This window comes from Channa argus, chromosome 12, assembly GCF_033026475.1.
Source record: "Channa argus isolate prfri chromosome 12, Channa argus male v1.0, whole genome shotgun sequence".
NCBI lineage: Eukaryota > Metazoa > Chordata > Actinopteri > Anabantiformes > Channidae > Channa > Channa argus.
This window is the reverse complement of record NC_090208.1, coordinates 23,213,061-23,231,841: the sequence shown is the minus strand read 5'-3', so window position 1 is coordinate 23,231,841 and position 18,781 is coordinate 23,213,061. Positions and strand designations below refer to the sequence as shown.

At 38.6% G+C, this 18,781-nt stretch overlaps 1 protein-coding gene and 1 long non-coding RNA gene across 4 annotated transcripts in view; one reads left to right on the top strand and one right to left on the bottom strand.

The window, feature by feature from the left end:
- Nucleotides 1-4,744, top strand: part of LOC137137516 (uncharacterized) — a 36,127-nt gene extending 31,383 nt beyond the window's left edge. Inside the window, exon 3 of the long non-coding RNA XR_010915734.1 lies at nt 4,299-4,744. This is a non-coding gene — a long non-coding RNA (uncharacterized lncRNA). The remainder of the gene's footprint in view (nt 1-4,298) is intronic.
- Nucleotides 1-18,781, bottom strand: part of dock11 (dedicator of cytokinesis 11) — a 53,951-nt gene that overhangs the window by 17,384 nt on the left and 17,786 nt on the right. For 2 of the 3 annotated variants that reach the window (XM_067523866.1, XM_067523864.1), the window contains exons 15-40: nt 18,317-18,439; nt 17,977-18,053; nt 17,030-17,214; nt 16,795-16,860; nt 12,489-12,581; nt 11,666-11,789; nt 11,454-11,566; nt 11,091-11,174; nt 10,905-10,994; nt 10,129-10,250; nt 9,966-10,035; nt 9,679-9,804; nt 9,316-9,387; nt 8,835-8,981; nt 8,519-8,602; nt 7,904-8,015; nt 7,469-7,507; nt 6,435-6,619; nt 5,605-5,718; nt 5,380-5,455; nt 4,319-4,407; nt 2,770-2,899; nt 2,600-2,666; nt 2,403-2,450; nt 1,821-1,966; nt 168-283 (exon numbers count right to left, since the gene is read on the bottom strand). In XM_067523866.1, coding sequence (XP_067379967.1) covers nt 168-283; nt 1,821-1,966; nt 2,403-2,450; nt 2,600-2,666; nt 2,770-2,899; nt 4,319-4,407; nt 5,380-5,455; nt 5,605-5,718; nt 6,435-6,619; nt 7,469-7,507; nt 7,904-8,015; nt 8,519-8,602; nt 8,835-8,981; nt 9,316-9,387; nt 9,679-9,804; nt 9,966-10,035; nt 10,129-10,250; nt 10,905-10,994; nt 11,091-11,174; nt 11,454-11,566; nt 11,666-11,789; nt 12,489-12,581; nt 16,795-16,860; nt 17,030-17,214; nt 17,977-18,053; nt 18,317-18,439 — 2,698 coding nt within the window. The remainder of the gene's footprint in view (nt 1-167; nt 284-1,820; nt 1,967-2,402; nt 2,451-2,599; nt 2,667-2,769; nt 2,900-4,318; nt 4,408-5,379; nt 5,456-5,604; nt 5,719-6,434; nt 6,620-7,468; nt 7,508-7,903; nt 8,016-8,518; nt 8,603-8,834; nt 8,982-9,315; nt 9,388-9,678; nt 9,805-9,965; nt 10,036-10,128; nt 10,251-10,904; nt 10,995-11,090; nt 11,175-11,453; nt 11,567-11,665; nt 11,790-12,488; nt 12,582-16,794; nt 16,861-17,029; nt 17,215-17,976; nt 18,054-18,316; nt 18,440-18,781) is intronic. The other variant, XM_067523865.1, reaches the window with a different exon arrangement.

Genomic DNA, 18,781 nt, shown 5'->3' with positions numbered 1-18,781 from the left:
AAACACACGCACACACACACACACACACATAATTATATCAAAACCTATGCTTAATGTTAAATGCATACTATACCACATTGTTCAAGCTTATACTTATTTGGAGATTTAGAGATCCTGATATTTGTCTATTTGCATTTACGTGTGCATGACTGTGTCTGTGTATTGACCTTGAAACACTGAATGAAAAGAGACAGGACATCCAGGACACTTAGGCAGACCTCCATGGACATGTTGCCCTCCAGCAGAGCCTGATGATGTATTTCTGCTTCTGATGGCCCCGTTCCTAAAACACACACACACACACACACACACACACACACACACACACACACACACTATTCATTATTCATTAATATAACTTGTGGATATCAAGTACTTGTAATTTTCATACTACAAGTCATTGTTAAATGGATTTGATTACACAAATATTGGTAAAATAACTATAGTGGAGATAAAATGTTATTAACATCTTAAACAAATTAACTTGTTGAACTTTTTTATCATTACACATACTGTAGGGGCATACATGACTTGTTGTTTCATTCAAATTTCAAGTTCAGTAAGGGCAAGAAAATCTACCACTGCGATCTATAAGTTAAGCAACAGGCAAAGGTTCCCAAATCTGCAAGCGCTGTTCTATAATCTCAGCTTGTCATGGTCTTCGTGCTTATACTTTGTAACGCTTATGCAATGTAAATCCCCTTCTAAACGAACTAATGCTTGAATGCATCGCATACATAGTGTATGCAAAGTTTTTCTATACTGCATCCAGCTGAACCTGTTCTTCACTTTCTGCCAAACACCAGTAGTTCTCATCAGGTGTCAGTGGGGATTTTGTGCAATGCTGCATCAACATTCTGTAGAAATATCCAGTAACATAAAACGTATTTAGGACACATCCACTGAAGCAAAGCCTGAGAAGCTACATTACTACATTTCCATTTAGCTACAAACCAGGTGTTTTTTTTCTTTGTGTCCTTGCTGAAAGCAGTAAAATACAACGTGAGCTACTGCTATCGTGAGATTCATAACTAATTTTCTATGCTACTCCCAGCTCCCTGCTCTACCCAGTGCTCCAGGTACTAGTGTTTGTTCTGAAATTACAATAAATTTAAATTATTAGCAGACATTTAAATGATCTGACTAGCTAGAAGGTGGGCATGGCTCAAAAACATTAAAAAGCTGATCAATGTCTCTAGATCAAAGGAGGTTTTGTCTGCACCTCTTCGCAAAATGGAAAAATTTGAAGCACATTACTAGTAATAAAAAACAGAAAAGAAAAAGTGACACGTTGTAGCTTTAGGCTCTAAGAAAAATCAGCTGTCAAGTTCAAACCTCATGCATGTCATAAGCCTTTTTTTTTATGTATTTGGCCAGAACAAATAGACTTGTTTAAAAATATAAAAAGTGGTTTGAGAACTGCTGCTCTGCCTTGAAATTGATATTCAATTATTTGAATTATTATTTTTTTGGAAATCATATGAAAGGTCTTCATTACATAAACTAATATTCTTTTATAAAGTTTATTTGTTTATGTCAAGGCTGAACTTTACTGTTCCTATTCCTACATAACTTCCTAGATACAGTTTCCTGGAAAGAACAGTGTAATAGGACACTAATCATACAGCATTCATAATACTGTATGTACCAACACTATGCTCCAATGTAAAATACAGCACAACTACAAGCTTTTCCACTGGTTCTATTCATGGGTGTTACAGTTACACATCAGATCTTTTCTAAGAAATTCCTAGGAAAATCAATAATAAAAGATAAAGCATTGCCTTAGGTTTTGCATATGAACTGTTGTGTGTAGTTACCTATGTTGAGCGTGAGGGAGGCTTCCATGGTGCTGAACTGGTGTATCTTAGTTTGCATGAAACTTGCCCGATTGCAGCGCATGGCCGGCATTGTCTGAGACTTCCTGTCTGAGGAAAAGAGCTTTGATGCACAAAGCTCTGAACTCCTATATAAATAATACATCCACAGAAAAAGAGAGAGAGAGAGAGAGAGAGAGAGAGAGAGAGAGAGAGAGAGAGAGAGAGAGAGAGAGAGAGAGAGCATTTATTTGTTAAAAAGAGAGAGAGAAGCAAGGATTCACACACTGTAACAACTGCTGAAACTTTTCAACAGAACTACAGAGCTAACCTATTATATTAACAATTAACACTGAAAAAGCACATGGTAATATAATTAATTGTTCTTTCAGAAATAATGTGCAGTGATTAACTAACCGCCAACATGTCTATGAAATCTACCAAGACAACTTGGAAAAAATGCTTTGTGTAAAATCAACTAGTAACTAGCTAATTTAGCGGGTATTAAAATATTATTAAAGCAGGTTGGCATATAAGGTGGGTATGTCGGGTCAGACAATAGTGCCATTGAATTTCCAGACTTACCGGCCTATGCTTCTCTTTCCAGTGTAACGAAACTGAACCAGACAGATCCTGCAGGGACAGGGAAAACAAGAAAATCTGTAAAATTTGTAACTGTAACACAAAGACCAGCAACATTAGAACATAGAACATAACTACAGTTTCACTTCACTGCATTAAAACAGGCCATTATGTGGTGAAAAACTGTTTATTTTACTCACTCTAGCAAACTCAGAAAGTTCATGATGTCTTGAGGGCTGATTTTGTTCCAGTAGGCCATCAGATTGTCTGTGGACCAAAGCAGAAGACAAATTCTATGATGTGTGGTGTTTCTTTAACCCACATTTATCAAGGTGTAGAAACTGCAGTAACTGTAAATATCATTACTGACCCTCTGACAAGGTCTTAACAATGTGCAGGAAAGAGAGCAGAAGGCCTTTGATCTCATAGTGTCCCAGTTTGCCGATGGGGGGCATGGCGTTGCCCCCCATGCTGCTCATTGTGGAACAACGTCGCTGCAGCTGAAACAATAGGCAACACAAACAAGAGTGAGGTGCTAAAATTACTGCTGTTGAAATAAGATTACAGGCAAGACACACAAAAGTCAGTATTTGGTAATATCATAAGGGTTTTTCAAGTCAATTCAATTCAACTTTATTTATATAGCGCCAATTTACAACAAAGTCATCTCAAGGCACTTTACAGAATAAAGTCCAGAGTACACAAGTATGTAGAAGCAACCCAACAAATCCCCCTTGAGCAAGCCCTAGGCAACAGTGGAGAGGAAAAACTCCCTTTAATGGGAGAAACCTCCAGCAGAACCAGGCTCAGGGTCTCCTCACAAATTACTTCTGTTGCACTGAATAAAGAAGAGACAGCAACTTCACATTTATTTAGCCTAATTAACTTCCACAAATTCTTTGCAAATCGTTCATTTTCATATTTTGGAACAAGATAAAGTTGGGATCAACTAAATGTATTAAAGGAACATCCAGTCATCCAGGTGAACAGTGTGTCTCACGGGTGTGTTTTTGATAGATTTTTGATAATTCTGCACTGCACGCAAAGTACTGTATGTTACTTAATATGTAGCAGCATGATCAATGGACTGGAGATGGCATTTGCTGACATTAACAAGAATATAGAGAAACATTGAATTTAGCTGGTTGGTAGCTGCTGATGTTACTAATCATTTACCTATTAACAAGAGAAACTTCTTTAGATTTACATCTAACCAAAAGTCTACACATTAATTCAATTACTTCTGTACTACTCGTAACTTAAAAAGCTCCCTTGAGCATTTTATTTTGCCATATTAAAAAAGTTCCAAATGGTATAAAATCAGCTCCACTCCATCTACTGTATATTCAACATCTGTGTGCATTACAGGACAGTACGTTCATACTCAGCCCTGGACTGCGTGTGTTTGGCAGTAAAACCTACTGTATCAACACATCTAGCTCAGTAAAAAACATCTGGTGACACTCCCATAAGCATAAAAACAATGGTGGTCTTTGGCATGGGCTTCATGAAGATCAATGCCTGGCAACTGAAATCTATTCTGTATTATATCTAATGGGCCATAGTTGCACAGCAGGATATTGTTATGATGGCCCTGTGTTCAAAAAGAGCATCCAATTTAGACTTGGGCACAGTAAAACCGGCAACAAAATAACAGTTCTGAAGAATTATAAGGAAAAGAATTAAGTTTTTGTTAAAAGAATATGTACATTGGGGACCTTAAATTTAGATCCAAAACAGTGTGTGTACTTGGCACTTGCCTTAGGTCACTGCTTATTAGAAGAATTGTACAAATCACATACGTGATTCACAGAACAATTCAAAATCTAATTTTCCATCTACATCAAAGCAAATATCTGCCAGCCTGTGCTGAGGATACATCTTTTTTTTTTTTTCCAGCTGGTGTGAAATGTCCTCACCTCAATGCTGTCTGGTGTTCCTGGATCCATAAACAGAGAGCTTCTGGAGTCCTCTCTCCTCACAACATGCCCATTCTGAGCCTGCAGACCTGGAGCCAACACAGTGCACTATTGTTAATATTAACTGTAAGAAACACAATAAAATATACTCACTGAGTCCATTTTTATAGGCTTAGTGGCAGCAACATTTGCACATATAGGGAAGATACTAATGCTCTCTTAAGCAGAATATTGAAAGTATCCATTAAAGGGGAACTCTCTGAGTTAAGTCTTCTGAGGCTCTGAGGAAGCTTTGGGAATTCAGAGGACTTTGACCTTAGCTATGCCTCTAGAGAGAGAAAGTTAATGAAATACACTATGGGAAGAGTGTATTGGGTCATCTGTATTGCTTTGACTTTGACCATTGTTTATTATAAATTTGACTCCTGCGAACCCAAATATATCACAAGAAAATAACCTTTTGAAACTCTAAATCCTTTTTTGATGTTTCATGATGTATGTTTTTTTTGTCTCACAATCTACTTTAGTTAAACAGTGTAATCCTCATCTAACCTACTGAACAACTAGTTATTTTGCAAGCTAAAGTGAGCAAAGCCCCTCTGAATTTTAACAAATTACACTATCCATGTTAACTTTAAAGTGATTGTCTGTTGCACTGAATGTTTTTTCTAATTTGATTAGCCTTGGTCTTTTTTAGTGGTGCCCTTCTTTGTGCACTGCTTTCATATTAACAACATCAGCCCATTTTATCTTATCATTATTACAGACAAGCCATCTGGATAAGTGCTATTATAGACATGCTGCCAAATCTCAAGAAGAAACAACAACAACAACTATAACAACATAGAGCATACTCTTAGTGGCACATAACTGGCACACGGCCACAGCTTTCAGACAGAGTGCTGTTAATGGATCAAGTTGTGTGTTACATTAAAAAAATAAAAAATGCATTGTGGCCTTGGTGCCGGGGGCGACTGTGGTGATGATAATGCAATGATTTATAAACAGGAAGAGGGCAGATGCCACCCATAATTGTGCAGTATCTGTGTTTCTGAAGTCACCATGGTCTTTTTCGATTAAAGTGCTGATTCTCCTGTTGTCTGTGGAACTGTTCGATACCAGGTCATCCCTGGAGCCCTGCACAACCACAAAGATGGAAGAGCGGAAAACTGTGTTGTTAAGATGTAAACTATTACATATTGAACACTTAATTCCGGTTTTAGCCTACTAGAACTACAAAGATGCTCAGATTTGCTCAGAAGGACCTAAATGAAAGCCCAACTTACATTGAGGCCGAGACTGGGGCTGGAAGTGTGTGGTTGGGCAGACAGCTGCTTCAAGTTCTGGTAGAGCAGCTCGACAAGAGGTAGATATAGCAAACAGATCCTGGCTTGCTGGTTCTAAAACGTCAAATACAACCGGTAGATTAGCCAAGAATTTTAAAATTAAATAACAACACAGACAGCATGACTACTCATGTGCTGACAGAAGATGATTGTATGTTCAGGTTAAATACACAGTTGTCCCTCTACTGTAAAGCCATCTGACGCCAGCTGCTATCAGTGGTGCCAGCACTCAAACGCTTGCTTGTTTGCATAACAGACAGTAGTATCTTGTTAGGGTGAAGTCACTGTTAATCTACAGTTTACTGTGACCTGTCAGACCCACGCCTCATTAAACATCAACATTTTGCGTGCAAACCATTTGGTTTTAATTTAAATAGGGTGCAGTGTGGGGAGTGGGGACAATTTGTGCATTTGTCTTACATCAGTAGCGTCAACCAACACATGAGGATATTTACATAAATAATGAAATACAGACAAAGTTATGGCATGGCATTTACATATTGCTTACAGTATTGGCATAACATTGGAAGAAGTCGCATTGTTTTACTGCAATGAAATAAGCAGGCCATTTGGATTTTGTGACCACTCAGTCGTAAACTAAATTTCTGGTCAAAATCTGACCAAGATTGGTGGAGAATTAGCTTTTGTAACACTAAAAGAAGGAGCTAAAACCAATATGCAGCATTTACTTATGCTTGAGAATAGAGTATAGACACATTCTTGAAATCTGAACATTTTACATTTTACATAGATTTTCACTAGTCCCTCACCTTGAATGCTGTGTAGCGGTCATCCAAGGCATGTTTAGTAAGAAGATTTTTGAGAAAGCTCACAGCCTGCTGTCTGACCTCATACCTCCCTTGCTGCAAGGCCTCGGCCAATTCTCTCAGTAGAAGGCCCACCAGGAAGTGGTTACGACAGTAATCCTCTGTCAAACTGAACTCCAGACTTTGCTCTGTGGTGGGACCACAAAATAAGGGTCAGCACTACGGTATGAGCTGAAGTGATGCTGATACCATATGGTTACTTGAAGCAATCTCTCAGAATAAGATTGAGGAACTAATTCGGTTAGATTTCCTAATACTAAAATCTGATAACCAGTCCTGTGTTGTTGCCCTGTATTGAATGTCATCAGACATTCTTGTTTACACACACACACACACACACACACACACACACACACACACACACACACACACACACACACACACACACACACACACACACACACAAAGTAGTGTCTGTATATTGCTTACAATGTATAATTTCCAGTGTTTCATTTTGTCTGTTAAAAAAGTAAGAAAAAAGTAATATGCATGAAGAGGAATAAGATGTGTGCTGCTGGAAATGAGAAGTTGTTGGTTTCAACAGAAATAATAACACAGCTTCACAAAAATGCAGTGTTAATGTTAAAAAGAGGTAATGCAGCTTAGAAACTGAATAACCATCAGCAATAATCAACACAGACAAACAGGCAGACTGAGAGAGAAAGAAAACAACTGCAATTTCATGAGAGATGTTTCTATCTAGTGGTTCCATGTATCAAGTCAATTAAGCATTAAGAAAAGAGAATCAGTTAAGTCCTACAACACAGGCTTTGGGCCCTGGCAAGTGCATGATGGCGTAAGTCTTGCCTTAGCGTCTAGCTGAGTGAGTGGGAGGGAGGGAATGGGTGCCCTGTGAGAAAAGGGGGCTGACAGTATGGTGAGTTAGTACAGGTCAGAAAAAAGAGCGGTCATGTGCAAGATTGTTGCCTATGGCAGCAAACGTTGGTGTACGGCATGGTGCGATGAGCGTCACCTACCTACAGGGCCAAAAAGCTCCGTTGCATAAGGAATAAAATCTGACCATAAGCAAAACACAAAAAAAAACAGGGGAGGTCAAAAATAAAGAAACTTGGGGTGGAAATGTAAACAATGCATGCAGCATTTGCTTTTTACTTGTGGTTGTGCAAAACATGTAGTCTGAACGTTTGAATGTTGGATAAACTAAACTAAATAAAGTTGGTACAAATCAGAATAATAGCCGGTAGGTGGGGTGAAACCTGCTTCATAATAGACCTTTGAATGCATGGGCCAAACAATCAGGCACGTTAATAAAAGGGAATTGGTGTGATGGATGCAGGTCACAACAAGGTCAGAGAGGGGTTGGGGAATCATGTGAGGGGTAGTCAGTGGTTACATCTGTGGTAGGAAGCATAATGCCTTGAATAGCAGGTAGGATAAGATGTCCGACTCACCTTGTACCCTCTGCAGCTTGGTCCGCCCAAAAGCCATGGGCAGGTTCAGAGGGATGAAGTGCTCGTGGTTACACACTGCCATTAGAAATTCAAATTTCATTTCTGTCAGCACCTGTGGCAAACACATACACATGAGTGTGTGCCCCAGACTTGCCTATGTGAATTTCTCTCCTCTGCCTCAATCCATGAACATAATTCTCCTCATTGTTCTAATGTAATCCTCAAGGCTGTTGACAGAGCTGACCAAACAAAGAAAGATGGACGGCTGTCTGTTTGCGTAATTTGTAAGTCAAATGTGCTGCTGGTTTAGGCAGAGATAGGCCAGGAGGAAAAGTACATGTCTATTTCTCTGATGTTCATTATACTACACGACTTTGCCCTTTATGTAATCGAAACTGTTCCACAAATCAAGTAATTATCTTATCAGCAACAGCAGCAATGTGTAACATTTTATGTACTATGTTCCTCTTTTCAGTAGCCTTACAGCTCCACATAACACCACATATTCCGTTTGCTCCCGTACAGTTTGTTTCTTAACAAACTAGCCCTATAGTACCATTTTACAGAAGGTACATGGCTCGTTGGTGTATTGGCCTGTTGGGTTGGTACATGTACCTTTGGATCTTTGAGACTGAAGTGACACATGTAGTGGTTGATCAAGCCAAAAGCAAAGCCTCTGTTCATGAAGGTCAGGCACCTCTGAGGAGAGAAAAAGATGGGTTAGCACACATGCTATGTGTGTCATAAGTATTATTCCAGACAAAACATATTTTAGGTTGGAGATAAACATTTACAAAACAAAGCTATTGTGTGATGGTGCGAAGATAAAAATAAAAGGCAAATAGATAAAGCAGCACATGCTATGTCTACAAAACAGGCTTTAGAAAAGTGAAATGAAATTGGTTGCATGTTCGGAATCTGGTATTCAGACCTTAAGAAAATTGGCCAGGCTCAGGTTGATGCAGCGAGCTTCTTCTAGGATTTCCATGTGGCGGATGGTGATGTGGGGCATAATGGACAAGACCAGGGATTGGAGGGCTTGGTGGAAACTGTCAGGGAAGCGCTGGGCCCGTGGCATCTAAAGAGAACAGCAGGGCAATTTAGACGATACAGATGTTGTTGGAGCAGTCTCAGATCATAGGCAAACTAAGGATATGAGAATGTGAAATATAAAAATGGCTTAATGACTCATCATGATAGTTCCATTTTTCCTTTGAATGTGTTTTTGAGGCTTGTCTAAAGGTGTTGACAAGCTCTGTAGCACGATTGTTTTGATTTGAGATCCATGCCAGATATAGACATAGTCTTTGACAGTACTTAGAAAAGACTTCTGTCATTACACAAATCTGAAAAAACACATAACAAATGGCTACATTTTAATTTGAAGGACAAGGAAACCACCAGATACCAACCTTCATACGGCTGCACTCTTGCAGATACTGGGCCATGGATTTGGCCATAGTTTCAAAGAAGAACCAGGAGTACTAGAGAAATGGATGAAAGATCACTGTTAGACAATTTTAGAGAGTTGCATTACACAGCCTTCTTAGGAAACAAACAGCCAAGGTTATGGTGGTGACACATATGTGTCACAAAACATTTACAGAGATGAGACCTGCAGTACACGCAGCTACATGCTTAAGACTGTTTTCTTTGGGAAGTGGTCCCAGTGGAAACTGTAGTAAGGACATTAAGAGCCATTTCATGAGGAAGTACGCTACCTGGCGTCCAGCATCGGTACTACAACTGACTGAGTGATGAGAAGTAATGCGTACCTTGAGGAGTTTGTTGCTGGTATTGAAATCAGCAGTTTGCTTGAGGATGGCTGTGACAGACGAGGCCAACACCTCATGGGTGGTTGCTGAGTTTCCTGATGCAGGATTGTTTGTCACAAACACATACTAGGAAGAGAAATTAACAGATTCATATGGAAAATATGAACTTTGAATTGTAACAGATGACTAACTAAAGGTTGATTTTAACTTCTCTTTCACTTGTCATTTCAATAAGCACAATAAATGTGTGAATTATCTGTTATTATATTACTACCATATTTGGTTACCTTGACAAAAGAGCGCAGGTAGTGGTCCAGCCCTTCCTCGTGGCATCTGGACACTATATGTATAATCACACTAAAAATACAGAGCAGGGAAAATATATAATATAAGCAGTTTAAACTTGTTTAAGTACAAACTTTCATAAAATTTCCAAATTGAACAACTGACCGCAGAGAGTTGACAGCAATCTCATGGGCTTCTTTGGTGGCTGCTGTGAGCACCTCAAACAGCTGCATCAGCACTGTTGGTAGGAAGTTGATGATGACATGTGTATCCATGGCATGCAGGCACTGTGGGAAAAACATGTGAAATATAAAGGTGAAAAACTACAACACTGGATATAGATAAGGAGGGCAGCAAGAGAGCAAGGTTTAACTTAGATATTAATGAACAAAATAAATAGATTTTGTCTGCCTGGTTTCTTCAAGGTTTTCTGAAAGGCCAAGCTTTTAGTAGTTGAGACAATGGACCACTAAAGCACCAGCTCCACCATAAGAGATTTGTGTTGTTTTAGATTAGGGTTTTTTTATTATCATCTGTAATACATTACCAGAATAAGATATAAATATAACCTATGACCTATATTGAACTTTTTTTTTTTTTTTAGCCGTTTACGTTACTGTATTGCCCTGTATTCAGGCCTTTAAAGCAAACTTGTATGGAGGCTTACTAGAACAAGAAAGAAAAGTAGAGTAGTAGTAGTTGTCTTAATGTAAGAAAGGCTTGGTAACAAAAAATTAAACAACGTACTATTCTCTTCACCAAATAATTTTCATTTCAAGTTTGACACTACAACAACTACAACAAAAGTTCTCAAAATATTACGTCATAATTTATTTTAAATACCCGAGTTAAAAAACTTTCTGTGAAGCCCAGAAACTGCATCTTCTAGTGTAGATACGAGTTCTGTTTAGTCCATACAGAAATTATGCAAAGAAAGTCACCTTCAGGTATTTGATCAGTTCTGCAGGACTCCCCTCTGATGCTGTCCTCATCAGCTGGCAGTGTTGGAAGAATTTATATAGATGAAGGTCCTATGACAAAAGTCAAGAGTTCAGTATCAGCATCATCTCAGCCTGTGAAAGTCATTTATATGCATGTGAATATGTAATTAACTGAAGAAGTTGTACCTGGGTGTATATTGTTGATGCTATGTGGGTCCTCACTTTAAATAGTATCTTGGCATTTTCCACCCATTTAATGTCTGGTTGGGACTGTTCAAATGAGACATAACAAAAACAACACAGAACACACTGTAATGCTTTTTGCACACTTTTGCTGCTACTCTAACATGGAAATATCCCCATTGTAAAGGTTTATCTTATCTTTGTCAAGAAAAAATAATCAGGAACACATATAAGAGATACTCTGACAAAGTTTTATGTTTTTATTTAGTTTAGCTTTATGTTAAATGATGGATTTGTAGATATTAATAATGTTCCTAGTGGGATAGAGGGCTACGTCACTGCTTGAGCTTTAGCATATGGTTGTACCTTCTTGGTGTCCTGACACAGGTATCCAGCAGGCAGGGTGGCAGCTACAGGTAACTGAACTTCTACTGACTGCATTCTACCATCTTTTAGCAAAGGCATCCACGAGTATCCCACTGAAACACAAAGTCCACTGATCATCTTACTGATGATTGCATTAAAGGAGACACATTTAAATAATCTAAAAAAAAAAAAGGATTTTGTAACAGACTTACCCAGTGACTCTACTCCTTCTCTCTTCTTGCTGCTAGCCTTGCTGCTGGATTCACAGCTGATATGATAAAAAGTGAAGAGTATGTGGTGTTTCTCATGCAGGTGGACTGGCATCTCAATCTTTACCTAATCAAAGTGGAATAATTCACAATTTTATGCAAAATACAGTATAAACTGACATCAGAATAGGACCATAGCAATACAAATAATTTCATTTAGTCAGGATAAACAGTACTTATATATGTTAAAGGAAGGCTACATCCACCAGGGGGCAGCAACAGAAAGGAAACATATTTTCCCTTTGTCATGGCACATGCCGATTTCCTAAAAGGAAATGGAACATACTCCACAGAACAGCGAACCTATGCATCATATAATATGATGTGGAATTTATCTTTCTGTCACTACTGTAAGTTAAAATGTGTGTCTTGGGTAAGTGAGATAATCCATTTATTTAGAAGACTTCTACAGCCTAATACAAATGAGGCTCCCTGTGTCCTTTGTCAATTTCTAAAATGTCTATAAAGAATCTACTTTGACAATAATAAATCAATCCTGCCCAAAAAACATTTAATGTACTCAAATACACTTTATACATTTTTACTAAAATTATTGTTGCCCTAGATAAACAGAATTTGCCCATGGTGTGACTGGAAGCAAAAGCATGTACAGGTAAATCCCATTTAGTGTAACATTGTGTGTGCATGTGTGCATGTGTGCATGCGTGGGGAGTCTTAAGATTCTAACTGGTTTGATATCTGGGCCATAGGGAACCCCTCTGTGCCACCTCTCCAACTATAACCCGTGCTCCTAACCTAGACTTACCTCATCATAGAACTCAGGGCTTTGGTTGTGGTGCAGGACAGCTGCATAGGTGCTGCTGGTGAAGAGTGAGTTTCCCGGCTTGCTGTAGATGCACTGAAAGGGAAGCAAAAACATCAGTGATCCAACTTAGGCACTTTGATGTTGGGGCATGGCGTCGAGGAAGTGTTCACCAACAGATTTAACAAAGACTGGAGAAACCAGAAACGAAAGCCTAAAATTATCAAAAGTATGGGGTCAGACTAGATATGAGGGGCTTCATCATAAAAAAAGCATATGGATTTTGAGGGCTTGTGCAGCGCTGCTGAGTTTAACTAAGCAGCAATACCCTCTCTCTACAAGATGTTGATGACAGAAATCCAACAAAACAGAACGATTAAAATACTGTAACTCCACATTTATTTTACTTCCCAAATGTGAACCAGAACCTGTAGCAGATGTAAGCGTAGTATATTTTATAAATGTACACTTTACAACGAAAGCTCTGTTTTGTATCTGAGAAGAAGCCTTTCCAAAAAGAAGTTCGATGGGAAAAGTAAATCTGTGCAGGTAGATCATGCTCAACCAGGTCAGGAAATGTGAGCGGGGAAGGGAAGAATTCTGAACTGTTCTGAAGGCTGGTTTGTTACTGTAATTAGGACACTAACAACAGTAGTCATCTCTAATGAACAATAATGAGCAGAGCGGGCCAGAGGACAGAGATCTGGAGCCAACTCATTGAAATTGAGACTGATGGGAGCGTGGAGCACAAAAAACAGCTTGAGGCTCTTTAGGAGGACTAGATGAGCCCGGAGGATGGAAGAGGCTCTAAGAGAGAGGACAGGGTTCACATTCTCAGCTCAGTCTGGGAAAAGGCTACATGCGGTGGAGGAGCTGGGGTGTTGACACAGATCTCAGGCAAGCTCTGTTATTACAGAAGGCACAGTAGGTCTGCAGGAGGTGCCCGGTTTGTGCTCAACTCATGGAATCCAGGAGCCCTCAGTGCAACAACAAGCAGAGGGCTGCTTGTTGAGTCCTGACTACCTGTCTGAGGATGAAGGTTGAAGAATCCGGAGGAGATGGCTGGAATCTTATATTGCAGCGAGGCTTTTGTGTTCATACATGTACTGTACCACACAGAACTACAAACCAAACACTAGCACATATAAGTGTACAAACAGATCAAACCCGATGAAAGTGCACGAAGGTCTGGAGAGCTCAGGAATGTGTATTTTCCTTCCACTGCTCCCAGAAATCTTTTAACTTTCATATCCACGTTACCCAAAGCTTCAAAAGAATTTCTTCTCAGCCAGATTTGTTTCTTATGAAAACGCAGAATCTCCCTAAGCTCGCGCTGACTGATTAAATCTCCTGTGAGCTTTTTGTTTGTAAGCAACTTTCTGCCTCATTGTACTTCAAGCATTGTTTCATTTTATCCTCCGTGTGTGTGAGTGTGTGTGCGCATTCAATCTGAGATCCTTCTGTACTGTCTTAATCAAGAGCATCAAGAGTAAACGTTTTCGGGAGCTGTAGTAAAAGAATTCCTGCTTTTCTTGATCCTTCTGTAAAAGTGAAAAGAGAAACAATTCTCTGTGGTTTGATGACTGTTTCCACCCAAAAATATTTATCATGTGCAGCCACAGAGAAATAGAGAGGAAGAGAAGAGGGCAAAGGAGTGACCATTCATTATCTTCTCCTGCCAGCTATAATAAGCAGCTTCTGGGAGCTTTTTCTTACTCCTCTTCTGGCCCCTCCACTGCCTTCCTACTTCCACTTTGTGAGAAGCAATAAACAAGAAAGTAAATCTTTATTTTAGGCCTCTGTTGTGGATTTAAACACAGTTTGAAGTTTTCATAACACTATTATCATTTTTTTTTTTGAGAAATTTACACCAGTTTCTGCTAATCTGTAAAAACAAAATAAAGTACACAATGGTTTCATTGCTCTGATCACCTGTCCTCTCTTTTTTCCATCTTTTCCTCATTGTGAGCTTGAGCTAAACCACATTATCTCCACTTTTGTCTTTTCGTTTAAAGTGTATGTTCTACTATGTGGACATGTATACTGTTGTGAAAACAAATCACTCACATACATCTCTCTAAGTGAAGTTCTTCCTGTCAATCTACAAACTTCTTGTTCAAACTTTACAGTTTAAGCGGCATAAAACAAAATCCAGCAGTTGCATTGATAAATTATTTCATACAAATAATTGAGTGAAGTATGTCTCTCTTTGTAAAGATATTGCTTCTTCTTCTGACATAGAACAGACATCTGCATTTAGTTTTAATTTTCAGTTACGTAACTTGTACGGAGCACTGGAGGGCAGGAAACACCCGAAACTTCATAGAACTGCAGTCCAGACCTGTTTGTTTTCTAGCTGTATTAAGTAACAAATACAGTCATGCAAGAGTTAGTATACCCAACCCACTATAACTATTTCTTTGTCTAAAAGGTTAATGAAAATCATCTGATCATAGTATAAGGCAAATGCAACTGCTGTGGAACAATAACATAACTTCTTTCACTATGCTTTTATTCATTTAGCAAAAATTAAGCCAAAAAGAAAATATATATATATATGTAGGCAACACTAAACACCCACTTACTGCTCCATGGGATTTAAGAAGTTAGGTTGCAGCCAGGTGCTGCAGAGACCTGTAAAAGCAGAAGTTTTGGCAGATTTCTTGTCTGGAGCCTTCAGGTGTGTAAACACAATGCCAAGAGATAAAGACATAAGCAGTGGTATTAGAAAAGCAATTTTCACTGGCCATCACTCTGGAAAAGGTTATAAAACCATTTCCAAACAATTTTGAATTCAACGTTGCACACGTACAGTGAGAAAGATTATTCAAGTAGAACGCATTCAAGACAATTGCCAATCTTCCTATGAGTGGACGTCGCAGCACATTCACCCCAAGGTCAGATCGTGCAGTTTGAAGAGACATACACATTAAATCGGCCATGAACTCCTCGCTATACCACAGTATTATACAGGCAAATGTGAGGCCATCTGTCACACAGCTAAAGCCTGGTTGGAATTGGGTCATGCAACAGGACAATGATCCAAAGCAGACCAGTAAATCTAAATCAGAATGGCTAAAAAAAATAAAAGAATCAATGTCCAGTCCAGACCTCAACCCAATTGAAATGCTGTGGTGGGACCATATGAGAGCTGTGCATTAGCAAATGCCCAAAACTTCCTCCACATCGATGAGAGAGATTGATAAAGTCATACAGGAAATTATTACTTCAAGTTATTGTTGCTAGAGGTGATTCTACAAACTGGGTGGAGCTTAGTATTGCCCACATGTTGCCCACAGTTTGTTTGCCCTCACTTTTATTAAATACATAATGACACAGTGAAAAAGATATTAAGCTCTTGTTTAGCTGAAGATGTGTTAGCCTACTACTAAGACCTGCTATGATTAGTTGACTTTTACAATGTTTTTTCACAAAAACACACAGAATTAAAAGAGGTTGTACTAAGTTTTTAACATGACTATCTAGATTACATATGAAGAAAAGGAAAAAAGACACATAAGAACAAGCTACAAGTTTTGGGCACTAATGACCCGTATTAAGCATCTGGCACAGTTTCCCAGTCACCAGAAACAGCAAAGAGAGAGAGCACTATTTGAGCAATGTCTACCTGTATGAGTCCCCCCTCTTACACTGCCACTAGGATGAAAGTAGTAGAGAAGTACAGCTATATATTTTTATGCCAATGATGCTGGTGTTTGAAAGGTGAATAATCAGAAGTTCCTAATTGTTAAAGCAAAGGTGAGCGCTGAGTGTTAACGCTTCTCTTGTGACGCCAAGTATAAACTAAAACAATCTGATATTCAAGAAAAAAGACAAACTACTACATGAAATACTATTTTAACAGTACTGCCTAAAATATTAAAATGTTACAATGTCAACATTTTGCGTAATAACGCATGCTGTAATAGTAGAATGTAAATAGTTTTCACTGGCAGAATCTAAAATATTTGTTAATATGGTGTTTATTAGTTACTCTGAAAACTCCATCCACATTAATCAACTAACATCTACAGTAAAAAACAGACAGCTGGACAAAGAATAAAAATCTGGATAATATACTGACATAATTGCTTTTGTCTTTTAAATGTTGTATTCGTTACTTATAAAGCTCAGAACAATAGTAGTTTATTTTTGAATATTTTATCGTTACAATAAAAATCTGTTTATCAGTAATACTCGAATATTATACCCAATCTGCACTAATCCTAAGATTAGACACGTATTCAATATATAGAGAATATAATAGTTTACATATCAGAAATCATTTAGTATATAATGTACAACTGACCTTTACAGGAGTTGCACCTTCTTCATCTGAGTCTTTGAACTGGATGCAGACAGCAATGTTTCTTGCCTGGTGTGGAGAAAGCAATCAATCAGTCAATGCACACACCTGAATTCACGCCTCATTCTCTTTATGCAGCACTGATACAGAAGGCAGTCTTTGTTAAAACATTTCCATAGTGGACTCCCAGCAACACCACTCTCAATCTTTTTATCTTGCTTCATTAAGAGTCACACACCTTGGTGAAGGTCTTCTGGTTGTCGTATTTAAGCTGCAGGGGATAGATGTAGAGTTGATTCTTGTAAGTGGTGAAGGGGCAGTTGTACTTAGCCTCCTCAGGGAGGAACTCCTCGATCTCCACAGATACCCGCTCACAGCCATCCTCAAAAGGTTTAACAGGAATGTAGGAGGACGTCACCGTATCTGTGAGGAATGAGAGTTTAGGGAATCAAACATCCACCATTGTGCTCCTGCTTCCTGTACAATTCTACAAAGTAAGCTTGGGGTCATTCAGTTTATATCTGAGCTAAGTGCGCACACACAAAAAAAAAAAATACATCCAACCTGCTTGTTGGTTCAAACCCACATATTGATATTGGTTAGAAAACAGCTGAGACCTTGCAGATGAAATGTAGAAGCTTGGTGCTGGTACTGTTACATCTTATTTACAATTATCTTAACTACTTTCTGGCAAGGATTCCGAGTACTTTCTGCAAATGATATCACAAACTGCACAGCACCATTCCTTTTTCTGAAACACTCAAACTGATGAGCTCAAGTGTTTTCTCTACCATCACCTTAGTCTCTCTTTTATTTACTTTTTTCACTGTTTCTATTCCAGGAACATGAGTAATTTGTAACCCTAGATATGACTGTTTTTTGATCTTCAAACTTGATGATCAACATATTCAGGATTATTCTGGTTTTCTTTCAGGAGCAGCTAAACATTGTAAACTTTAGATGCACAAGAAGTTACCAAGAGGTAGTAAACCAGTCAAAGCCAAATAACATATTCAGCAAATGTACAGCTAAATTTGTTAGGCTTTTCCATCTAAACACAGCAAGGTCATAAAAACTTGCACATTGCACATTGTATAAGTAATTTTAGTTAAATATATTTTGTCACAAGAAAAAATAAGCATACAAGACAGCAGAGGGGAGCATAAATAGAGTGTATACACATACTTGAGAAGTCAGGTGGGACACACTCAATGATGACATTCAGCTGCCCAGGAATGGTCTGAAGCTTGCTCTTCTCAGGTCTATCAAAAAATAAAAAATGATTAAAAATAACAAGAAGGTGAACTCCATTCCGCTAGAAAATGAGCGGCCCCCTGCAACACAAAATCAGCGCACTAAATGCTTCACACTCATTGAAAACAGCTCCAAAAAAGCCGCCCCAGGCTGCCAAAACCCCTCCTGGTTGATTAGAGCCTTGGGAAAGCATAAATGTGCAGGCACATTAGAGTTTGTGCTACAGTAACTAAGAACGGGCCAGAATGGCAGGAGAGGGGTGATGACTCACTTCCTTATGTCAGCCAGCAGCTTAATGATGTCTTCAGTGGAAATTTTGCTGCTATCCTGGCGGTAGAGAGGAGAAAACTTCCCATCCATGTCCAGGCTGCCCTGAGCATCTTTGAACACCTGCCTGGAAAGATGTGACACATGATTTTAGGGACATGTTCACTATTTCAAGTTGGAACAAGATCATTTTTGGAAATATAATCTAATGCAGTGCTATTGGTTTTCAAAAGTAATTAGGTGTGTTTACTTAAATACTGAAATTTCCATTTTCTAATATTTCATACTTATAATATCATACTTTTACTTCACTACGTTTAATTGATAACTCGAGCAACTAGTTATTTACAGTAAATGACTTTATTGACCTCTGGTGTAAAATTCACAAACCACTCGGCAGCATGTAAAGAAATTCTAATTATATATCTATGCAGTTTAGTAAAATATTTATTGATTTGATATGAGAAAT